The sequence below is a fragment of the Mytilus edulis genome, chromosome 10 (assembly GCF_963676685.1).
Source record: "Mytilus edulis chromosome 10, xbMytEdul2.2, whole genome shotgun sequence".
NCBI lineage: Eukaryota > Metazoa > Mollusca > Bivalvia > Mytilida > Mytilidae > Mytilus > Mytilus edulis.
The window spans coordinates 73,084,327-73,107,397 of NC_092353.1; the positions used below are offsets into that span (position 1 = coordinate 73,084,327).

A 23,071-nucleotide genomic window follows, 5' to 3' on the forward strand; every position below is an offset into this window, starting at 1 on the left:
TACCTGTCAACAAATTTAAACACACGATTTTCAATTGAACCATAATAATACTTTTAAATGTAATATACCCTTAAGACGAACTGACGTCAGAGGAAACAACCAGAAATAGATTATAAGTAGATAAATAGAAATTATACAAAAGAGGAGCATGTTTTTGTGTCAGACATATTTTGGTAGGTAATAAATTCAAGAGTTCTTTTAGTGTATAAAAGAGATTGAAGTTATGACGCAAACCTTTTCCTCTCAATTCGTAGGAGTGAAAAGATTAGCTAACATGTGAAAGGTTAAATCAAGAGATGAGCTTAAAATTGCATGTATTGACTTAAGTTTTAGATAAATAGTTAGTTGCTGAACACTTTTTGTCATTATTTGTTTTAAGAATTTATAATATACATTGTGAATTCAATTCTTCAAGGTCATTTAGTGTTCAAAATACAATGTTTCAGAGGTTGATGACATTTAAACATGCTAATAATATATAACATGCAAAATATAAAACACTGGGCCCCCTTTTGGAAATATCTTAATGACATGTATGTTACATTTTAAAAGAAGAAAAAAAAAACAGATGTGGTCTGATGTCTTTCAACTATGTGATTTAAAGAAAAAAAAATATTTACTAGTATTCCAATAAATTTCTCATAGTATGATTAAACAAAATGTGAATAATGGGAGATTAAGCTAGGGAATGTATACATGTGTTCCCTTGACCCCCCCTTTTCTGTTGATGATTAAGCAAAGACCTACACAAATGGGGTTCTAAAGGATGTCTTGCCCAAATTATTATGACTTACAATTCCGCTCTGTACTGATAACCTATTTCTAACTTACAAACTCCTGCAATTTACATTTCGCGCATTTTGGTGGCTAAAAATTCATGTGTACTATTAGTGGCAGATCCAGAAATTTTCATAAGAGGAGGGGGGCATTGACTCACTTCAAGATGTTGTATGGGACATTTTTCCTATATTCATTGAAATTTAATTCCTTGTCAATTTTCACACTACATAAAACTCGCACAAGAAATCACTTTAAAAAAATGAAATCAAAGAAAATGTTATAAAAATATATTTTGCATTTAATTTTTTTAAATATGAATTTGAGTTTCAATTATAATTTTTATTTTCTCACTAAACATGTATTTTGGATAATATCTCTTCCTGAGGCTTTTGTCCTTCAGATTTTAAATATAAAAGAACAAATTGTTACACATTCAAACTTTAATTGTATAAATATATTGAAATCTTAAAGTTGTTATGTCTTTGGATATATATTTTGTGGGTAAATACATGTAAACCATAATGATGAATTTTCCAATAACGTTTTATTATTTTAAAATTAAGGGTATATTTGTAGGTAAAATCATTGAAGTGTGTCACAGGTAAAAAAGAATTTGATGAACTTGAAAGATTTAAATCTATTCACTGTGAAATTAAATAACAAGAGAATCGTCATATTTTTATACCTCTCAATTCTGCCATATTGCCACATAAACAGATTCAAGAAATTGGAAAATAAATATAAGGGAATAATTTGTAGCAGGGAAAAGGAATTCAGTTTGGTAAGTGTTTCATACAAGAAAAATGTGTTTTAATTTTGTAATTGGTTAAATTTCTTTAATGTACATGGTTTTTGATCTTTTAAATTGTAAATGGGGAAAGAATTCCTTTTTAACCCCTCTTTTTGACAGAACTTGTGGAAAATGCATACACATTGATGAAAGAGGACTTGCCATATTTGGTTGGCATAACCTTGATGCTAAACTAAAAACCTTGAGGAAATCAGAGACAAGAAATTTTAGGAAGGTTTCTTTCCTACTATAGTTTTTGAATTGTAGACCTTATGCCAAATTCCAAATGAAATTATGCTTTATGAAGGTTTACAATAAATGATTGATATTCAATTAGGTTATTACAAATTTTACAATGCAAATAAAAAGTGAAAATTTAAACAAGTTGATATATTTGTAGCTGTTAATATTCATATATTTGTTTGTGATAACTTCATAATCAAGTTATTAATTTCACTCTTAAAACATCTTAAATAAAAATCTTTAAGGTAGCATGATGTTTCAAGATTTTACAGAATTTTCATTCGTTGGTACAAGTTTTTGATCAAATATATGGTATCTTTAAACATGGTATCTTTAAACAAAATTTAAATAATAAATTTATTTAGTATCAAATAGATATAGGAAGATGTGGTATGAGTGCCAATAAGACAACTCTCTATCCAAGTACATGAAGTAGATAACAATTTATAAAACTAAACCATTATACATTGAGGTACGGACTTCAACATATTTGTTAATACTAAATCACTACCCCCATCCCACTCTAACAAAAGATAATGGCATGATGGTTGCATCGTAATATCTTATATATAGTTATTACAGGAATAGGGCATAACATGTAAAAAATGTGAGACTTCAAGATACTGAAATGTCCAGGTTTATATATATATACATTTTCTTTTTTTAAATTTATTCAACAATCCAGATTGCAACTGACTTTCATACTATTTTTTACTTATATCCATTATTTAGTTTCTAAAGTTAGGTAATTTTTTTCGTGAACACGAGAGATATTTAATGAAAAAGAAACTTCCTAAAGTAGTCATTACAATATCACATCCTCCCAAACATGTTTCATATTTTACTTTTTCATTAACATGGTAAGAAAAGTTTTGAGATCTTGTTGATCATGTTGATAGATACTATCTAAAGTTTTATGTCTTTTTTTACAAAATATAAATGTAACATATTTTTCAGAAACCTTTCTGCTGTTTAAGTGTCTTGTGTCAATTATCTATAAATATTTAAATTTTTAGTAGATGGATGTTACTTTGTAAATTAAACCTTATTTTATTATGAAATCAAGAAAAATACTATGTATTCAACATGTTCAATGTAAAAAATTGTATAATACAAACAAAAAAAAGAAAAAAATCCTTTCATTTTGTTTTTGATGCAACAAAAAAGCATATATATTTACTTCATTGTTAGAACACAACCAATGGAATAAGATAATCACAAGAACTTTTGATAAGGGCAACTTTAAAAATAAAGATAAAAGTTTTGATCAGGGAAACTTTTTCGTGAGGTTGCTAGCTATATAGGGATATGGATAACTTACTACATCAGTATAATTGCCTTAACTATTCTCCGACTTCCTTCTAAATAATTTTAACATGTATAAAATCAGGTACATGTAATTTTTGATTGTTTACTTTGTTGAAATTTATGTTAATTGGTCTCTTAGTCTCTTACTAAGTTTGGCATGTACCTTTGAGTGTTAATTTACCTAATTTAATTGAAATTAACAAATAACAAAATTTAACATGTCAATAATTAGGATACCTGTTACAACCATTACACAATAGAAAATTTAAACACATTGTTGATTTTTCAATTCATGTTTGTATAGCTTAGGACATTTAATCTGAAAATGAAGCCTGTGTATCCTTAAAATTTGAAAGAATATTCAGGTATGATATGGGATGTTGATTTAAAATTTTGTAAAACGCAAAAAAGCCATGAATAACTAGGGAATGGTACAACTCTCCACCAGACAGTAAATGACTAATGTGATAGCAAAGGATATTTAATCTGAAAATGATCATGATGATGTCTTATAGTTTGAAATAATATTTAGGTATGATATATATATATAAGATGTTCATTTAATATATTTGTACCATGCAAAAGGTGATTTTACAGGGGCGGATCCAGCCATTTTAAAAAGGGGGGGTTCCTAACCCAGGACAAAGGGGGTTTCCAATTACATGTCCCCATTCAGATGCATTGATCGTCCAAAAAAAAGGGGGGGTTCCAACCCCCGGAACCCCCCCCTCTGGATCCGCGCCTGATTTTAGATAGGAACAACTGCAGGGGAATGAAATGTATGCAGTTTTCATGGGTTAAATCTTTTATTCATGTCTATAAATTAATATATGAATATATCATGGAAATCTCTTAATCTGATAAATAAAGATAATAATAATTATAATTTATTTCACCATTTTAAGTTAAATGGTAACTAGTCTCGCATGTATTGCAATTGACCTTGGGGTCAGTACTAACTTTTTAATAATAAAAATGATATGATCTTACGGGCAGAATCGATTTGCGCCAATTGTAGTTTTGAAAAGGTATTAATTGCGCCACTCTCTTTTATTTTGATGGTATTAATTGCGCCATTAAATGAAATGAAATTGCGCCATATTTACCTGTTAATATTTTTTACCTATATCATACCTGTACATGTTTTACCTATATCAAGACAAGACAAATACTTTATTAAAGTCTCGCCACTGCACTTTTTACATATAAAACATACAGCTTTTCAAAACACAAGTTAACAACAAGAGCCACTCTATAAAGAGTTTTGAGAGACTATAAAACATTTTTTTCTTAAAATTATAATGCAAATACAAGTCAACTATCACAAGTATAAATACATTTTCGCTTTATTAAAATTTCATAGCAGATTTTGGCAGTATAAAATACCATATTTTCATTTGTAAAAAGAAATATAATTTTTATATTATAAGTGTCCAGAAATTAGAACGTCAAATTTTGAGAACTACGTGTAAAAGAAAAGCAACCAATGTGTTGTCAGAGCGCTCTTCAAAAATAATAAATTCAGAGATCTTCAAAATTGAAGAAGAGAATTTAGAAAAGAAAGATTTAAAAATATGTGTGTCAGTCTATGTATAGAGAGAGAAGAAAACTGCGTCCGGCTTAATCTAAAAATCGAGCAGAATTTCACAGAATATTGGATGATATTGGTGTTGTTACAAACAAAGATGGTGACTTTGTATTGTGTAACGATCCAGAAAGCGGTATAATTTTATTAGGATGCGATGCTAATTTTAAATTTCAATGTACAACAGAGGATTTGTTTGCTGTTGGTACCTAGTCAATCATTTAGTTGTTACATATGAATAAAAATATATAAAATTGGCGCAATTAGATGATTATTTTATTGGCGCAAATGATACCAATAGTTTTGAAAATTAGGTGGCGCAAAAGAGGTATTGGCGCAATTAAGTTGTGGCGCAAATGAGTTACTTTTTGGCGCAAAAAGATATCTTACATTCCAAATGAAGAAATTTTCAACTTTTAAATGTATTTAAAGTAAGAAGATGTGGCATGATTGTCTGTGTGACAACTGACACAAGCAGAGACAAAATGATGAAGAAGTTAGTCAATATAGGTCACCATACCAAGCTGGAAAGGGCTCCCAAATGACAATTAATAACAAAACTTAACCAGAAAACTGATCTGCCTGATTTATGAACAAAACAGTAAACCGAAAAAACAAATATAATATACAGTTCACTTCTACATACCAGCATACATGTACATGATGTAACACATGATTGAGAATTACATTTTAGCCAAAATTTTCATAATTTCAGGAACATAAAAATTCTTGATTTACCTATAACCACACAATCTGAAATGGTTGTGAATCCACAGTATTGTTTATTACTATTATTTATTATATACTTAGTAGTAAATACAGATAAATTGTATGTGTAAAACAATCATTGGCAAGCGTGCTGTATCAGCCACCCGTGATGATATCAATATCAGCATGTTGCAAAAGCTTTATCACACCTTTAATCTGTATGAGGTCACGTCATCGATTGCAGTCACTGTTGCAAAGGCTTTCAAATCCCTAATCTGTATGACATCATGTCAAACCTATAACCTGCATGACGTCATGTTACATAAAAAACATCTACTAGAGGTATATGTATATAATAAAGTGTATATGATATGGCTTTTTCAATATCACACACCATATCAACCCTAAACCAATATAATCCCTCGAGCAGAGCACTTGGGATTATATTGGTGTCTCGGGTTGATACGGATGCGATATTGAAAAAGCCATATGATATTCTCTATGTAATATCGATATTTTAAAATTACAAAAGCATATTGTACAACATTTACTTTTGTTTGTTTTCAGCATGCTGATTATGCGGAAGTTGATAGTGCTGTTTGCAGCATGTCTATGTTTATTACATGCCCACCCACTCAACGCTGAAGATGGACATTACGTAAACCAGTTCCTTGTTGAACTACACAAGAGATCCACATTAGACGATCTACTAGCAGATCATGGATTTGAAGTTGAAGAAGATGTAATAGAATTTTTATTAAATAATGATTTACATTAAAGATGTTACATTCGTTACAATGAAATAAATAACTTACATTTTTTTCCAAAATTACCTCTTGCCTCTTAGATATATGTATTAATATATATGGCAAATTGCATTGTTATGACGTATGGCTTGTATTTATGAAAAAGATTAAAAAAAAATGTGATTTTCAAAGAAAGAAAAAAAAAAAGTACTGGCTCTGAGAACATCCAACATACATCATCCTTAGAAGACTTGCACTTTAAAAAAGGTTAAAACTGTCAAATATAAAAATGTAAAAATGATTAATTAGATCATTGATTATATCATTGTTAATCAACTTTTTTCACTATTTGAAGAAATGCATAGATAAAGAAAATATGCTTGTGAATTTTAAAAGTTATACCATAATTCTTCATATGAAATATATCATGATATGATTTCCTGTTTTACAGTTGCCATCCCTGGGGTTTGTAGTTTTACGCCACAAAGAAGTCAGCCGTAGATCTAAAAGAAGTGCCGTTGATCATGTGAACAAACTCAGGACAGATTATAGGGTAAGATTACACACAAACATTGAACATGTATAAACAAAACAAAAAAAATATGTGTTTTCTAATGCCATAACAACTTCATGCTTGACTGTGAATACATAATTATTTCATTGTTAGCTAATTTTCATGAATGATGGGCATGATGGGGTTCAGCAAATTAGTATCTATTAAAATACATTTTTTCAAAAAAACAAAAAATTGTGGCCATGAAAAAAAATAATTTACAGTACATGAGTAAGGAGGAATTATTTTTATTTTCAACATTTTGTTCAAAATATTAATTTTCAAGGGCTTTTTAATGATTATTCAATATCAAAAAGTCAGAATGATACAATTTCTAGGGCCATATAAGGGCTTCTTTCAAATATTTTCTTTTTATAAAATTTGAAAATAAATAAGAGAAATTAAAAATAGTTCTTAATAACTATTATACAGTAAATTCAGATTGTTGCTAAGTTTTTATTCTTGTGATTACTGCAACTGGGTGAGTATCACAATAATAGGAACTCCCATTCTGATATCAGATACCAACTTCTGTATGCAGAATTGCAGATTTTCCTGAAATCACTATCAACCTTTCATTTTTGTCCTTTCTTCCAAAGTGGCTACAATAAATGCACACAATGATTTCTGAATTGACTAGAATTTAATTTACAGGTAAAATTAGCAGAGCAACAAAAAGAACTAATAAGAGTTAAAAGGGAGATAATCCATGACAAACAAGTAGAACTGCCATTCAAACATATCACAGATAACTCTATCTACTACCGATCGGAACCTTCAAGGCTCATTCGTAAAGATGGAATTCCTAATCCAGAGATCGAATTTAATGATCCTTTTTACAAAGATCAATGGTATTGTGTAAGTATTGATACATGTTTTAACAGTTTGTTTTTTTTTATTTTGATAAAAATAAAATTAAAAAAATTAGCCCCGCTTCGGAACGGAGTTTCCCTATATCTTAGGACTGACTGACCCATGTTCAACTGCTGTTCACATGGAACCCTTCTCCCCTTCAGTCTTTAAAGTTCTCGTTTGAATATTTGCTACTACCACCAAGATCTGCACCCGCGGTGGTAGGAATTTTAAAGAAAATTTACATTATTTCATCTAAAATTTTCTTCAGCCATCAAAGTAGTCATTACAAGCAAGCATCATGTGAGCATGTAGTTAAACACTGGAAACATAGATAAATGCATTTTCTAATTGGGTTCGATATCTGATTTGGCTTCTGCCAGGTTTGCTGTTTAAATAAACAAAATGAAGAAATTATGCAAACCTACCAACCTTCCTTTGTATGCCCTCAGTATAATACATGTTATTTATTTTTTCAGCACAATGATGGGCAGACAGGTGGAGAAGTAGACGTAGATTTAAACGTTGTACTGTCATGGAAGAATGGCTATACTGGTGTAAATATTACTATCTGTATCCTTGATGATGGGATCGATCATACACATCCAGATATCAAAGATAATTATGTAAGTCTGCAGATGTTTAAGGGTAAAAATAGCATTCATGCTATCAAAACCTTTACTGTGGAAGGTTTGTTATTTGTTTTTGTTCCAGACTTGATCACTACTTATGAGATAAACATGAAGCATCATGCATTGAACACAGCATTCTGCACATCCTTTCTAAAGACAAAAAAAACATGTCCATGAAATATATACAGAGACATTGGATCATGTTAAGAAATGATGTGTATGTATATAATCATACTTTTCAAGAAAATTATATAATTTGTGCATGATTCATGAATCAAGTACTGTAAATTAAGAAATTATTGTGTGCATTCATTATTCGATTTCGTCATTCGACGGGTGCCACATGTGGAGCAGATCTGCTTACTCTTCCGTAGCATCTGAGATCACCCCTAGTTTTTGGTGGGGTTTGTGTTGCTTATTCTTTAGTTTTCTATGTTGTGGCATGTGTACTATTGTTTGTCTGTTTGTCTTCTTCATTTTTAGCCATGGCGTTGTCAGTTTATTTTTCAATTTATGAGTTTGACTGTCCGTCTGGTATCTTTCGTCCCTCTTTTAAGACTAAAATGTAGTGAGAATGAGAAAAATCCTGTTTATTTCATACTAAAAATTTCAAAATGCAAGTTTAAATTATTGTAATTATTACCCCTCCCATTTTTCGCTATAATAAAAACATGGCAATAATTTCTGAATTTACAGTAACTGTTTTAGGAGAACAATGATGTCATTTGAAATGGGAGTTGTCCCTCTTTGTTAATATAATGTAATTGAATCTTCCATAACATTGTTTACCTTCCAATGCTTAATACAATGCAGTGTTTGATATTTAGTTTCTACTGTAAAATGAATGCAATTTTTTCCCTTTAGGGTTCACAAGCAATTTGATTGTTTGGTAATAAATGTCTGCTTGCCAACCAAGATGGTGTGCACTACTTTAAATAGAATTTGTAAAAAATAAAATTATGGGGCAAACGAAAAAAAACAAATTAGTTTATGCTCATAATTCAAATAACACATTTCTTACACATAAATTATCCTTGTTTAGATGTAATCATCCTATTATTGCAAGAAGATTTGCATAACATTCTGAATTCTTGTATTTATCATTTTATATCTACAGAGGCCTGATCTGAGTGCTGATATGAATGATAAAAGTGACAATGACCCAATGCCTGATGTCTCCAACAGTGATAATAGGTATACAGTTTTATATTGTCTTTACTGCAAGGGGTTGATCAACACTAAAAGATTTTATGATATCGCTATTTTACAAAAATTTTCCTTTGATCTTGCTGACTGATAATTTCCTTTCTAGGCGGAGTCAAGTGATATAAATATTATTGCTAGAAACTAAGGGGGGACGTGGCATTGTCAATGAAATTGACATAAAGTTGACAATGTCATCATTTGTAAAATAGCGGTAAACATTGGTTATCTCAACTCAATTGCTTTTCTCGCTTTCGTCCTACCTGCACAAGAGAGAAAATCAATCTTTTTGAGATGATCAACAATAATCTATAAGTATTACCTTAATAGATAAATGTATATAGATAGAAATAAAGAGATGTGGTATGAATGCCAATGAGACAAAATCCATCAAATGCCAACAAGGAGAAAAACCCATACCGTTTAGTCTGCTATAAAAGGCCCTGGTGACATGAAAAATATGAGGCATTTCAATTGAGAAAACTAACTGTCTAATTAATAACAAAACAATTTAAAAAAACAAATATAACAGACATGATCGAACAACTAGGTATATAGTTCAACATTTCTTAATGAAATAGAATTTTTGATAAATTTTACTGGAAAAATGATATTGAGAAAATATGGAAGTCATGATACCATTTTAAAAAAGATCATCTTACAGTCCTGAATTTTATGATGTTTGATTTTTTTTTTATTAACTGAAATGTAGGTTAAACTAATTTTCATAAGTTGAAAATTAAATGTTTTCATATGATAAAATTGATGATTTAATAACCTTTCTTCTAATTTTTAACATGTTTATCAAATATGATGCATTGTTTCATTTTATTAATGCTACACAGGAAACCTGAGGTAATATTATTGAGTCTAAGCTCATAGAAATAACATTTGTTGCATGTAAATTGGCATGTTATATATGTCTTGATATTGTGTTTTCTTTTATTTGATCATATGGATATTATTTTGTTTTAACTTATTAATTGTTTGTTTGTTTGTCTGTGGTTTGTCTATAAATTTTGTTTGCTTCCTTGAATGATCTAGCTGATGAATTTTTTCGTGTTTAATTGTTGTCTTGAATTTGTTTTTTGTCATACTTTTTTTGTTTTTTAATTCCTTTAACTTGGAATTTACTTGCGTGATACTTTTTTCAAAAGAATTATTATAAATTCTTTCCTTTTCAATTTTATTGTTTTAAGACCAATTACCAGCAAAAATAAGAAACTTTTATTTAAGAATTGAGGTATATTAATTGCTGTTGGTTTAGAAATTCAAAGCCATACAGGTTATTTCATTTCTTAACCATCTGGTGAATTTTCACATCAGATCAAACATTGCTCAAACTAAGTTTGTAATATATCATCTAACATGGCTATTTTAAAATGTTAAATCCAGTCATTATTTGGCCATACTGACCAGTTATTAATACCTTTGTCTATGTACTGGTTTATATTGGGATAAAAATCACATGAGCGATTTTGTTAACAAATGCTCGCATCAATCTGTACAGAAACAGGCTCCAAATGTCCTCCTTTATACGCCATAACTCATGGTGGTGCTCCTTATAAAGGAGGCTCATACAGAGACAAGATGTTAACTTTTGCTCAATTTCAACTTTTGTACTTTAGCCATGGAACAAGATGTGCTGGAGAAATAGTGGGTGCTGCAAATAACAATAACTGTGGTGTTGGTATAGCATATGGTGCAGGCATTGGAGGTAAGGATATTTATCATTTGGCAACTTATTATATTTTGTGTAATGTTGCTAGATAAAAGGAAGACATATAAACTGAGGCAAAACAAATTTCTTGTCAGAAATTGTATATATGGCAAATTTTGAAGTATTTGGGAAATATGCTTAGGTGTGAAAAATCAAAACAAGATCCAAGGAATTTCCTCTTTTACAGTATTCCAGATCTTCAAAAGTTTATTTGAAATTTTAGGTATCCTAGATCATATATCAGTATATTTGATATTGTAGATAACCAAGATCACTATTTGTATATTTGATATTTTAGATATCCTAGATTACCATCTGTATATTTGATATTTTAGATAACCTAGATTACCATCTGTATATTTGATATTTTAGATAACCTAGATTACCATCTGTATATTTGATATTTTAGATATCCTAGATTACCATCTGTATATTTGATATTTTAGATATCCTAGATTACTATTGGTATCAGGGCTTCCAAAAAATATTTGAGCCAGCCGGACATTTCATATCTGATCCCGATTTTAATCCCTTAAGACTTAGTCACAAAAGGCAATTATGGTAATCAGATGGCCATTCCAATGATTGACATTACATTAAAAAAAAACGATTTTAAACTTTACTTTGATATGATATAAATTTGATGTTAGGATGTTACTGTTAAATTGGCAGTGCATCATTCAAAGTGTGCACATCAGCGTGCTCATATCTGCCATAGACTTTTTATTTGTGCAAAATGACATTGTCAAAAACTACTTTCGTTTTCAACCGGATGTTGACTTGACAATGGTAAAACATGGACCATAAACGGATACGTAAAATCCGTGTATTTTTACAAAGCACGACTGAGAGAAGAAGCTCTTTCCATGTTATTTCTTCAACAAAATACTTGAATTGAACGTTAGATACAGGTATCATTGATAATTTTAGCATTTTTGAAGAAATGTAGGATGCATTATTAAATTTCCCACCTGTGCACATGCGCACATGTGTTCTAGTTCATACGACATAGTTCTGACGATTTTTTATTTAAAACCTTAAAATTTTTCATCAAATCATTTTGATAAACTTATTTCTAATAATTTTAATCTTTAGAACGAAATCAATTAGATACAAACCGCTGAAATGTAAGAAAATATTTGTGATTAAACCGATCAATTTATACGATGTCCGGTACTGATCATAGTTCACCTGTCACCTGAACAGGTAGATTTCAGCTGTCCAACTACTAATTAGCCTTGATTAAAATTAGAAAGTATTGAAGTAGGTGTTGTTTTGATAGTAATTAATCATCATGTCACATTTATGATCGGAAACGTGTTGATGTTAAAGGCAAAAGGTTGGGTCAAAAAGATCGTGAATTATGTAAAAATGACCGAAAAAGCCTTGAAAAATAAAAAGTATATGACCGTTTCATGCTTTGCCCAGCCGGACTTTTACCGGACATTATACAAATGACCGGAATATATGACCGTTTTGGAAGCCCTGATTGGTATATTTCATATTTTAGGTATCGTAGATTACTATTGATATATTTCATATTTTAGGTATTAGGATATTGGATGGACCTATCACAGATGTTTTAGAAGGGAAAGCCTTAGAGTTTAAAAGACAAGATATTGATATATACAGTGCTTCATGGGGTCCAAGGGATAATGGGGCTACAACAGAGGCACCAGGAGCTGCATCAATAAGAGCAATAGAAAAGGGTGTAAGGGAGGTAAGTCAAATAGACAAAAGTGTAAGGGAGGTAAGTCAATGTAAAAAGATTTCAGGGGAGGAAAGTCATTAGAAAAAAACTGAGTAAGGGGTGGCAAAAAGGAGAGAGTGCACTATATAGGCCATACACATAATAATTCAAATTTCAGACAAAGAAAAGCTTCTGGTAAAACTTTTTTCAGTTGTATATATGCCATATTAATAATCAGACAACTCCTAAATTAATGGGTCTGTTCAAAATATTACTGAATCCAACAGAATTTTTGCTTTTGACAAAACCCACTGCTGTTCTTTGTCTGACAGTCACAGTGAAGTCTTCAACATCAAACAAACCCTCACATCATACCAAGTTTAAGATGATCCATAAATTTTTCATCAGAATTATATGATGATTGTCTTCAAGGTATACTAAATTATATTTGGAATTCACAGACATTAAGAGGCTAAAAAACATAACAAAGTCCAATTAGACTCCATCAAAAGGCATGAAAAAAAAATTGATAATGTTTTCAAATTTCCATTTGGATAAATAATGATTTTTCATATGATGTTGTAGGGTCGTGGAGGAAAAGGTAACATATTTGTATGGGCATCTGGTAATGGAGGTGGAAATGATGACGACTGTAACTGTGATGGGTACGTAGGGATGCCAGAAACTATATCTATAGGGAGTATTACTGATAGAGGTGGAACTCCATACTTTATGGAGAAATGTCCTTCAACTTTTGCTGTTGTACCTAGTGGAGGAGAGGAACACATTGGAGAAGACGGTAGCAGAACTAAAATTAGAGTTGTGAGTTTATAGGCTAATTTTTTTGATTATTTTTAGAATATCCAGTAGTCTACCAAATTTTTGGCTTTCAATCAAAGAAATACATTTAATGGCTTGTCTCAAAGTTATATGTATTATTTCATAGCAGCTTTTCCATAAATCTTGTGCAAATTAGATAAAACATTGGCATCAATCCTCAGCAAGTCTGTCACTTTGTTATGATCCATTGAAGCAGTAAGGGGTAAATACAAAAAAAGTGGGTTTTGTGAAATTAGTACCCCTGAGAATCCTCATTTAGAATCTGGAATTGAATTAAATTCAAATCTGTTTAGGTAACAACAGACATTGGAGGAGGATGTATAGAAAACTTTGAAGGAACGTCAGCTGCTGCACCACTTGCTGCAGGAGCATTAGCCCTGGTACTGGAAGCCAAGTAAGTCAATATATATATACTTATTTCCTCTGTACTAATCTGCAGGATCTATTAATTTTTGTTAAGGTGGTACCTAACACTACAGGGAGATAACTCTGTAATATCAGCTGAATGTTTTAATTACGTTGCGTTGTTAAAGGAATATTAAGCTTCTCAATGATCAAAATTAGTGTTTGTCAAACTGCTATGTAACCAGTGTAATTTTTCTGATAAAATGGTTGGTTCAAATTTTTTGAAATTTTTATATTTTTGTCAAAGGGTCCAAGTAAATACTTTGTCAAAATTTTATGAAAATTAAACCAGCCAATTTCATTTTAGTGAAGGTGTTGGGTACCACCATAAGGTAAGTAAAATCAGTATGTTCCAAGTCTAATACGGATGCTGCACTTGCATCAGTTTGGTCAGTACAATACTGTGGATTCATTATTGTACATAGGATACCAACTTTTGTAAACCTTCAATTCAAATGTTCATTGAAGCATATATTGTCTTGTAAACGCTGGTAAAACCATGAATACAAATATCTACAAAAGTACTAGTTTTATCAACTCTCAAAAATTGGTACCCACTAAAAATAATCAAAAGTATACACAAAAAGAAATTGTATTAAAACCTTGATATAAACTTGTTGCATGATATTTGTAAAGCTTACTTAACAACAAAACACATGCATAGTAATACTATTTAATTTTAGTAATGATTTGACATGGAGGGATGTTCAACACATTATTGCCAAGGGAAGTAGAATTCCTTCAGTAACAGACGACTGGGAGGTCAATGGTGCTGGCTATCATCGTAGTCATAGCTTTGGCTTTGGTGTGATGGACGTATCTTTGATGGTTCAGATGGCTATTGGATGGAAGAATGTACCAGAAGCTGGGAAATGCAATTCATCAGACCATGTGGTCAACAAGTAGGTGTTGTATATTTGGATTGTTTTACATTGTCATTGTGGGACCTTTTATAGCTGACTATGCGGTACGGGCTTTTCTCATTGTTGAAGGCTGTACGATGACCTATAGTTGTTAATTTCTGTGTCATTTTGGTCTCTTGTGGAGAGTTGTCTCATTGGCAATCATACCACATCTTCCATTTTTATGCTGTATTTTTGGCAATCTTTTTTGTCCCCTAGACCCCTATTTATTAATTCAAAGGGAACTTAAGGTTTGCTTTCCATCAGTCTATCTGTCGATCCATCCATCCATCAGTTCACGCTTGAAGATATTGTTTTGATATAAGGTAGATATCATGACAAGTTGGAGCTGAAGATTGAATTTTATTCTGGTCTGATGATTTTGTTTATAGTCATGGTCTTTGGATATAGAAAATTCACTGATGTAATCTGTTTTCGGCACTTTCTTTTTGTCATGCTTAACGATCATGATTTGAAATTTGTTCTATAGTTTAGACTTTGACAATTCATAGATCAAGTAAGAATTTTGTTTCTGTTGAATAAATTATTCACCAGACTATGTATTGCCATGTTATACTTCCAGAATGTTTTACCTTTTGTTTTAAAGACCTTATGGGATCTTTAGGTGTTGTCGTAGTTATATGACCTGCATAAGTTTGAAGATCAGATGTTTTATGAAATGTCATCAAACATACCATGCTTATTATTCAATGCACAAACTATTATGTTTCTAGAGATGTGCCTGCAGATGGATGTATCACAGAGCATGTAGATATGTCATTTTGTCAGGACAACCACAACACCCATATTGAACATTTAGAACACACCATGTTATGGGTTGACATCGAATCGGGGAGACGGGGAGATGTCAGCATCACCTTGACCTCACCGTTTGGTACCGTATCACAGATGTTGTCAACCAGGAAGGAAGATAACAGCGCTGATGGACTCAATTTCCAATTGATGTCGCTGAATAATTGGGGAGAGAATATTGTTGGAGAAAAAACATGGAAAATAGAAGTCTGTGACAATGGGAAAGAAAGTGCTAACAATAATATGAAGTTAAATAGGTAAGTAATGAAAATATTTAATTTTATAATTGCACCAGATTGATATTGGAATATTATACTGCAAGTCATTACAGTTTGTAGATAGATATGAAAGAATTGGTATGAGCGCCAATGGGACAACTCTCCATCCAAGTCACAATTTGTAATTTAAGTAAACCAATATAGGTCAAAATACGGCCTTCAACATAGAGCCTTAGCTATAAACTCCCCCCAAAATGACTAGTGTAAAACAATACAATGTGGAAAACCAATGGTTTTATCTATACATCTATAAAAAACGAGAAACATTTTTTGAACAACATACGACAACCACTGAACATCAGGTTCCTTAGGCCGAGAAAAAAAAGATCCGTGTTTCCGGTAACCCGACCGACCCTGTTTTTTAGCCCCGACCCTAACTTTTTTATTGGATCTTCCAAAAAAAAATTAAAAAAATTTATCAACCGACCCTGTTTTTGACACAGGCTTCTGATAGATGACATAATATTTTTTCTCTCTTGCTTCCTCTTGCATAGAAAGCCAGTAAAACATTTTATTAATGTCAAAAGGTATTCCAAATAGGTTAAAATCCAAGAAATTTGCACAGCAGGTGCTTCAAAAACATTGCAAATGGCACACTTCCGGTTTTTGAAACTAATTACGGATCCGGAATTGGAAAAAACATGATAATTTTCCGGATTTCATTTACGATGTCAAAAAAAAAAAAAAAAAAAAAAAAAGAATTCCGACCTACCGACCCTATTTTTCAAAATGATGTTACCGGAAACACATATCCTTTTTTTTTTAGGCCTTATACACTTTTATTTTTTTTATTTTTTGCATGATTTTTATGTTGACAAACTTTTTTGGGGGGGTAATAAAAGTATCTCTATTTCTTAGTCATGTTTGATGCATAAATTTAGCTAATTCACTCGGAAATTTAATTATACTGTGAATTTATTATTATAGTGAGATAATATTTTTCATGTATTTCCTGGGTACAGGCGACACACCAATTTAAAAAAGTTCTTAAGCCTTGTATGCAAACTTTGGCAAAACCACAGAATATTCTATCCATTAATGTTGGTAACCAAGAAAATGAATGAATGCATCATATTGTCGAGCCTGCAACATTTGTTGCAGAAAGCTCGACATAGGGATAGTGATCCGGCGGCAGCGGCGGCGGCGGCGGTGTTAGCTAACTTCTTAAAAGCTTTATATTTTAGAAGGTGGAAGACCTGGATGCTTCATACTTTGTATATAGATGCCTCATGTTACGAAGTTTCCGTCAGTCACATGTCCAATGTCCTTGACCTCATTTTCATGGTTTAGCAGTCAGAGCTCAGACATAAACAAGTCTATTTCTGTTTTTGACTTAAAGAAGTCAAAACATGTATTCTTTATAAAAATGTGTTTTCAGTTTTAGACTTATCTAAGTCACAAAATGACAGACTTGTTTAGGTCTATTTATGTTGATGAAAAAACTTAACTTGACTTGGTGGCCAAACTACACCACCTTTGACAGTAAAAACCTGTCTGAGAGTTCACAAGGACTTGATCTATCTATATTTAATTATCTAATTGAACATCCTTACTAAACACAGATGTTTTACCTCATTAAGTGTGGATCCAGGTGGTTGCATTGTAAGGTTAATTAACATGATCCCCGATTTTTCAGACTCTCATTCATATTTTTCTTTAGAAGACAAGGCATTGGCTTTCAATGTTGTCATTATTTGATTTAGATGCATGACCTTTTTATAAGTATGCGTGGGTCTTGAAGTTGACCAATTTTGGTAACTTATCGACTTGTAGGAGTTGATATTTGCAACTTTTTGATTCTGGTCAATCATTTCTTGCTTAACAATATTTGACTTATTTAAGTCGTATTTTGTCTTGCATTAAAGGGAGACAAATCCTAAAACTTACAAATTTAGACATCTATAAGTCAAAAGCAGATTCAGACTTATTTATGTCTGAGCTCTGACTGTTTAGTGACCACTTGAAAAAAAAGTTGAGATTTTTTGTAATGTTGAATTCTCTCTTATTATAAGTAATAGGATAACTATATTTGATATGTACGTACCTTGAAAGGTCCTCATGTCTGTCAGACAGTTTTCACTTGACCTCGACCTAATTTCATGGATCAGTGAACAAGGTTAAGTTTTGGTGGTCATGTCCATATCTCAGATACTACAAGCAATAGGGCTAGTATATTCGGTGTATGGAAGGACTGTAAGGTGTACATGTCCAACTGGCAGGTGTCATCTGACCTTGACCTCATTTTCATGGTTCAGTGGTTATAGTTAAATTTTTGTGTTTCGGTCTGTTTTTCTCATACTATATGCAATAGGTCTACTATATTTGTTGTATGGAATGATTGTAAGGTGTACCTATCTAGCGGTCAGATGTCATGTGACCTTGACCTCATTTTCATGGTTCAGTGGTTAAAGTTAAATTTTTGTGTTTTGGTCTGTTTTTCTCATACTATATGCAATAGGTCTACTATATTTGTTGTATGGAATGATTGTAAGGTGTACCTATCTAGCGGGCAGATGTCATGTGACTTTGACCTCATTTTCATGGTTCAGTGGTCAAAGTTAAGTTTTTGAGTTTTGGTCTTTTTATCTAATACTATATGCCATAGGTCATCTATATTTGGTGTATGGAAATATTTTATGATCTTTATGTCAGTCGCGCATATTTTATTTGACCGTGACCTCATTTTCATGGTTCATTGCACAGTGTTAAGTTTTTGTGTTTTGGTCTATTTTTCTTAAACTATAAGTAATAGGTCAACTATATATGTTGTATAGATTAAGCATTGTTAGCTGTACATGTCTGCCTGGCATGGTTCATCTGACCTTGACCTCATTTTCAAGGTTCATTGGTCTTTGTTTAGTTATCTTGGTTAATGTTAAGTTTATGTGACAGTTGTATTAAAGCTTAGCTTTATACTTAGGACTATCAACATAATATCAATGATTAGTATAGAAGGCGAGACATTTCAGCGTGTGCACTCTTGTATTGAATTAGCTGTAGATAAAAACAAAATAGTAAATAAGATTAAAAATTTCCCTTTAAACAATCTATTTATAGCTATTCTTTGATTGCTTTGGGGACATCAGACAGTCCTAACAAACGTAGCACAGATTCATTCGAACCAAGCAAAGCAGCAGTAGCAGAAATGAAAGAATTAGAACTCAAAAGAGGAAAACGTTTAGATATGAAAAGACACACAGAAGGATTCCAGAAGAAGACTGACAAAAACACTGCAAAGAAAGATGTAAAGAATGAAAAAAAGGAAGAAGAACAGAAATATCTAAAGGACGTTATTCATGACATGTCTTCTTATCTCCAGGAGAAAGGCTTTGATGAAAACCATGTCATTGATATATTGAATCATGGGATGTCATACAGTTCAAAGGTCAGAAAAGATCAACAGAATGGCAGACGAGGACTAAGTCGGAGAACATTTGGGGAAGAAGACATTGATCATGATAAATTTATTGATGGAATGTCCAAAGCTGTTAACAATATCTTTGATAAAAGAGAAAAAGAAAGAAGAGAGCAGGCTGTGAGGGAAAAACTAGCTGTGAAAGCAAAAGAAAGGAGAGAGAAAGCTGAGGAGAAAAGGAAGGAACAAGCTGAACAGGAGAAAGAGAAGAGAGAGGAACAAGCTGAACAAGAGAAAAAGAAGAGAGAGGAAATAGCTGAAAAAGAAAGAGAAATACAGGAACAAGAAAAACGAGAGAAAGAAACACGAGAAGAATTTGCTGAGAGATACTTGGATGAGTTCTTGGAGAAGCCTGGAGATGCAACAGTTGATGATATCGAAGAGGTTATCCGTGATCTTAGAAAAATTCTTCAAAACAGGAAATAGATACACCAATGAATACTTTAATACTCACTTTCAACAAAAATAAGGGTAAAGGGTTTTATTATCACTTTAAATGATGATTAATGTGTCTTATATCTAAATGGAAGTAATATTGAAATTAAGTGACTCTTTCTTTACTGTTGTGACAATTTAAATATTATTACTAATACTCTCAAATTCTATACATGAAGACTCTAAATGCTGCGTCTTTGTTCTGTTTCAGATCTTTTAAAAGATTTTACTCATATTTTGTTCCTATTTCTTTTCATTTTGACATTTGATCATTTTTAAACTACAGCAAAACAGGGGAGATAATTCATGATTGTTTTTCATCAAACTCTATTCAATATTGAGAAAAGAATAATATCATTCATTTCCTGCTCCATTATAATTATCTTTTGAATATATAAGAAAATCTCAGAATTTCAAAATATTTAAGTGAAAAGGATATATATATGTCATGTTGTGGCAATAAAACTTCTATGGTTGTGAAAAAAGTCAGATTTTTTCTTTGAATGAAGAACTGTTGCACTCATTTATTTAAAGGTTGTACAATTTTTGATCTATCACAACAAAGTGTCAAAGTATAAGTTCATTCAAACATTATTGAAATATTAAAAAAAAACACATTGCCATTGTATTGTATGTCTTTAACCTTCATATAGAATTGTACAGGTTCTAATCACTCATAAGAACTTTTAAGTCTTGTTAAAAGGATGTACTATTTTTGAACTTTCACAAGCCTGCAATTGTTTTAATAATCAAGTCATAACAGCCCCTTTATTGGGGAAATGTTGTATGATATTTAAACATTCATAAGTCTTAAGTTGTTATGCAAATTTACATCCATTATGAAGCCAAACTTCTTTTTTGCTGGTTGAAGACTCAAAAAGTCTTAATCAAGACAAATTTTAATTATCATATCAGATATTATCTTCAACTTTCCTACATATTTATGATTTTTTGGAGATGCAATCATAAAATGTTTAAATGAAATTTCTGTGTCAATCCTGAAAAAGAAATTAGACATTTGCATGATTAGGAGAATTCTGTTATGGAAAAAATCAAAACTATCTTTTGTTTGTAAAATTCTAAAAATATATATAAAACCAGCAGGCAAATAGTATTGTTAAAGTTAGTTATGAAATGTAACATTTTGAACTTAAATTGAATTAAGTCTTGCTTGAATATATTTTCTATGTTTTTTTTTATTTTGCTAGAAATATACAAAACCATTGTTGTGAAACATTATCTTTGCTATTTATTGTGCAATTTGTTATTTGGACCATAAAAAATGATTGTCCATTCCACTGACAGTCACTACTGTGCCATTATGACTGTTCACAACTAAACTAATACCAAACATTTGTGACAAATGTTAGACTTTGGCTTTTCTCAGCTATCTCAGTCTTTCTCAACATTTATCTGGTCTGTCACAGACCTTATTTAATGAGCATTGATTCACATACCAGAGTTTGTGACACCAAAACACCTTTGATAAATTAGTCATTGATAGTCTAGGTAAAACTTTCTAAAGACCTTTGATGTCATTAACAGTTGTGAACAGTCGTTTTGCGACTTAAAAGGACTGCCACTTGAATGAACAGTCATTTTCTAGTTCAAAGTATCTTATATTATGAAATCCCTCTTTGAAGTTATTTGTTGTTAAAGTTTAGATCTGCAATATTTTATTACTGTTTTTGTAATATTTTATATTTTTGATTTATATATGAAATCCACCTGAGTTATAACTATAAAACTTTTTTTTATATATTTGATTAACAGATTTACATTTGAAATCCATCTGAGTTACCATAGAATTATTTTATATGTTTGTTACGATATTTAAGTAATTACTAGCCAATCAAATCATAGAACAGGAGTCTGAAAAGGATCTTTTAACAAGTTTATGTACAAATCTCTTTTTGTATGAAAATAAAAACTATTTCTTGAATTTAAATTTGTAATGTTTATTTGAAGAGCTTGTTCCTTTGCTTAACCACAAGCAGAAGCTTCTATTATACATCCTGGATTGTCCTTGCTAATCACTAAATCTGCAATTCAATGAGAAAATAGTTCCCAGAATACAACCAAACATGCTCCTACAAAACATTTAGTTGGGCATCTGCTATTTCAACTTTTGATCTGGGTGATTGTTGTTGTTCTCTGCACCTAAATCATAGGCAGATCCAGGGGGGCCCTGGGGGCTCAGGTTCCCCCTTTTGTGGGAAAAATTTGGTTGATTATATAGGGAATCATTGAAGCATGACTGGAGCCCCCCCCCCCCCCTTTTTAGGTCAGTCAGTGGGCCTCCCTTAGGAAAATTTCTGGATCCACCACTGTAAATTATTATAGTCTATGCCACTTTTTAAGGTAAGTAACACACACACATATCTTCCTTCGAAGACTTACACATGTTTAAAAGTACTAAATAATTACAAGATACCAATGCAAATCTGATGCACCATGTTTGCCCTTCAAAACAAAGGTTTGCCCTTCAAAACAAATACTTAACTAACACATATTAAATTCATCAATGTCAAAAGTTTGATTAACAAAAACACAGTTATGGTATTAAAATGTCTTGTCCATCCTTCACAATTAATTTTAGGTATGGATACTCAAACCTTTGCTGAAAAGTTCAATGATGATACAGCTTATGATCACTAGAGAACCTGACCAAAGTGTTTCAAGAAAATCTTCTTTCAAGATCAAGTTCACATTCAAATGTTTAATTCTTAGACTATATATTTTCTATGGTTTCTTTTTTTTTTTTAAATGACAATATTGTGAAAGTTCACAGCAAAATGGTGTTATTAAATATTGATAATAATTAGATTGCTGGAAATTTGGAAGTCAAATAGATGAAGAGGGTGTGTTAGATAAGATGAACATTTTGCCATGAAAACCTACGGACCTGTTACTATACAGGTATATAGATATACATAAGAACCAATACATAGGTCACCAACCTCGATCATGAAATTATACCTAAACTGAAGTCATATTAGAAATAGTAGTCCAAAACTGAAAGTGCTGAAACAAAACACAAAAAAATGTGATAAGGCTTAAGAGATATATACCACCAGTAACATTCAGCTGAAGTAACCATTAAATGAAGACACATTTGTCTTAATGGACTTAAATTTATTTGTAGAGAAGAAAGAAATCTTGCATAGTATTAT

General features: G+C 31.4%; 1 protein-coding gene across 5 annotated transcripts; it reads left to right on the plus strand.

Annotated features, from left to right (window-relative positions):
- Positions 1–4: 4 nt before the first annotated feature.
- Positions 5–21,840, plus strand: LOC139491841 (neuroendocrine convertase 2-like). 5 transcript variants are annotated; one of them, XM_071279736.1, is made up of 13 exons: positions 5–173; positions 5,982–6,156; positions 6,612–6,713; positions 7,368–7,571; positions 8,045–8,191; positions 9,315–9,391; positions 11,029–11,117; positions 12,668–12,840; positions 13,396–13,632; positions 13,944–14,044; positions 14,739–14,957; positions 15,692–16,027; positions 19,106–21,840. In XM_071279736.1, exons 2-13 carry the CDS (start codon positions 5,983–5,985, stop codon positions 19,887–19,889), a joined length of 2,643 nt encoding a protein of 880 aa, XP_071135837.1. In that variant the 5' UTR covers positions 5–173; position 5,982; the 3' UTR covers positions 19,890–21,840. The 5 variants fall into 5 exon arrangements, with proteins under 5 accessions (XP_071135837.1, XP_071135835.1, XP_071135836.1 ...); XM_071279734.1 differs by lacking the exon at positions 5–173 and adding an exon at positions 189–283; XM_071279735.1 differs by lacking the exon at positions 5–173 and adding an exon at positions 1,357–1,561.
- The last annotated feature ends 1,231 nt before the right edge of the window (positions 21,841–23,071 follow it).

What these genes read in the sequence shown, in the direction of transcription:
- LOC139491841 (XM_071279736.1), top strand. Translation starts at nt 5,983, where the DNA reads ATGCTGATTATGCGGAAGTTGATAGTGCTGTTTGCAGCATGTCTATGT. An exon ending in GATTTGAAGTTGAAGAAGAT is followed by an intron (nt 6,157 to 6,611) that starts GTAATAGAATTT and finishes CCTGTTTTACAG; the next exon opens with TTGCCATCCCTGGGGTTTGT. An exon ending in GTCTCCAACAGTGATAATAG is followed by an intron (nt 9,392 to 11,028) that starts GTATACAGTTTT and finishes TTTGTACTTTAG; the next exon opens with CCATGGAACAAGATGTGCTG.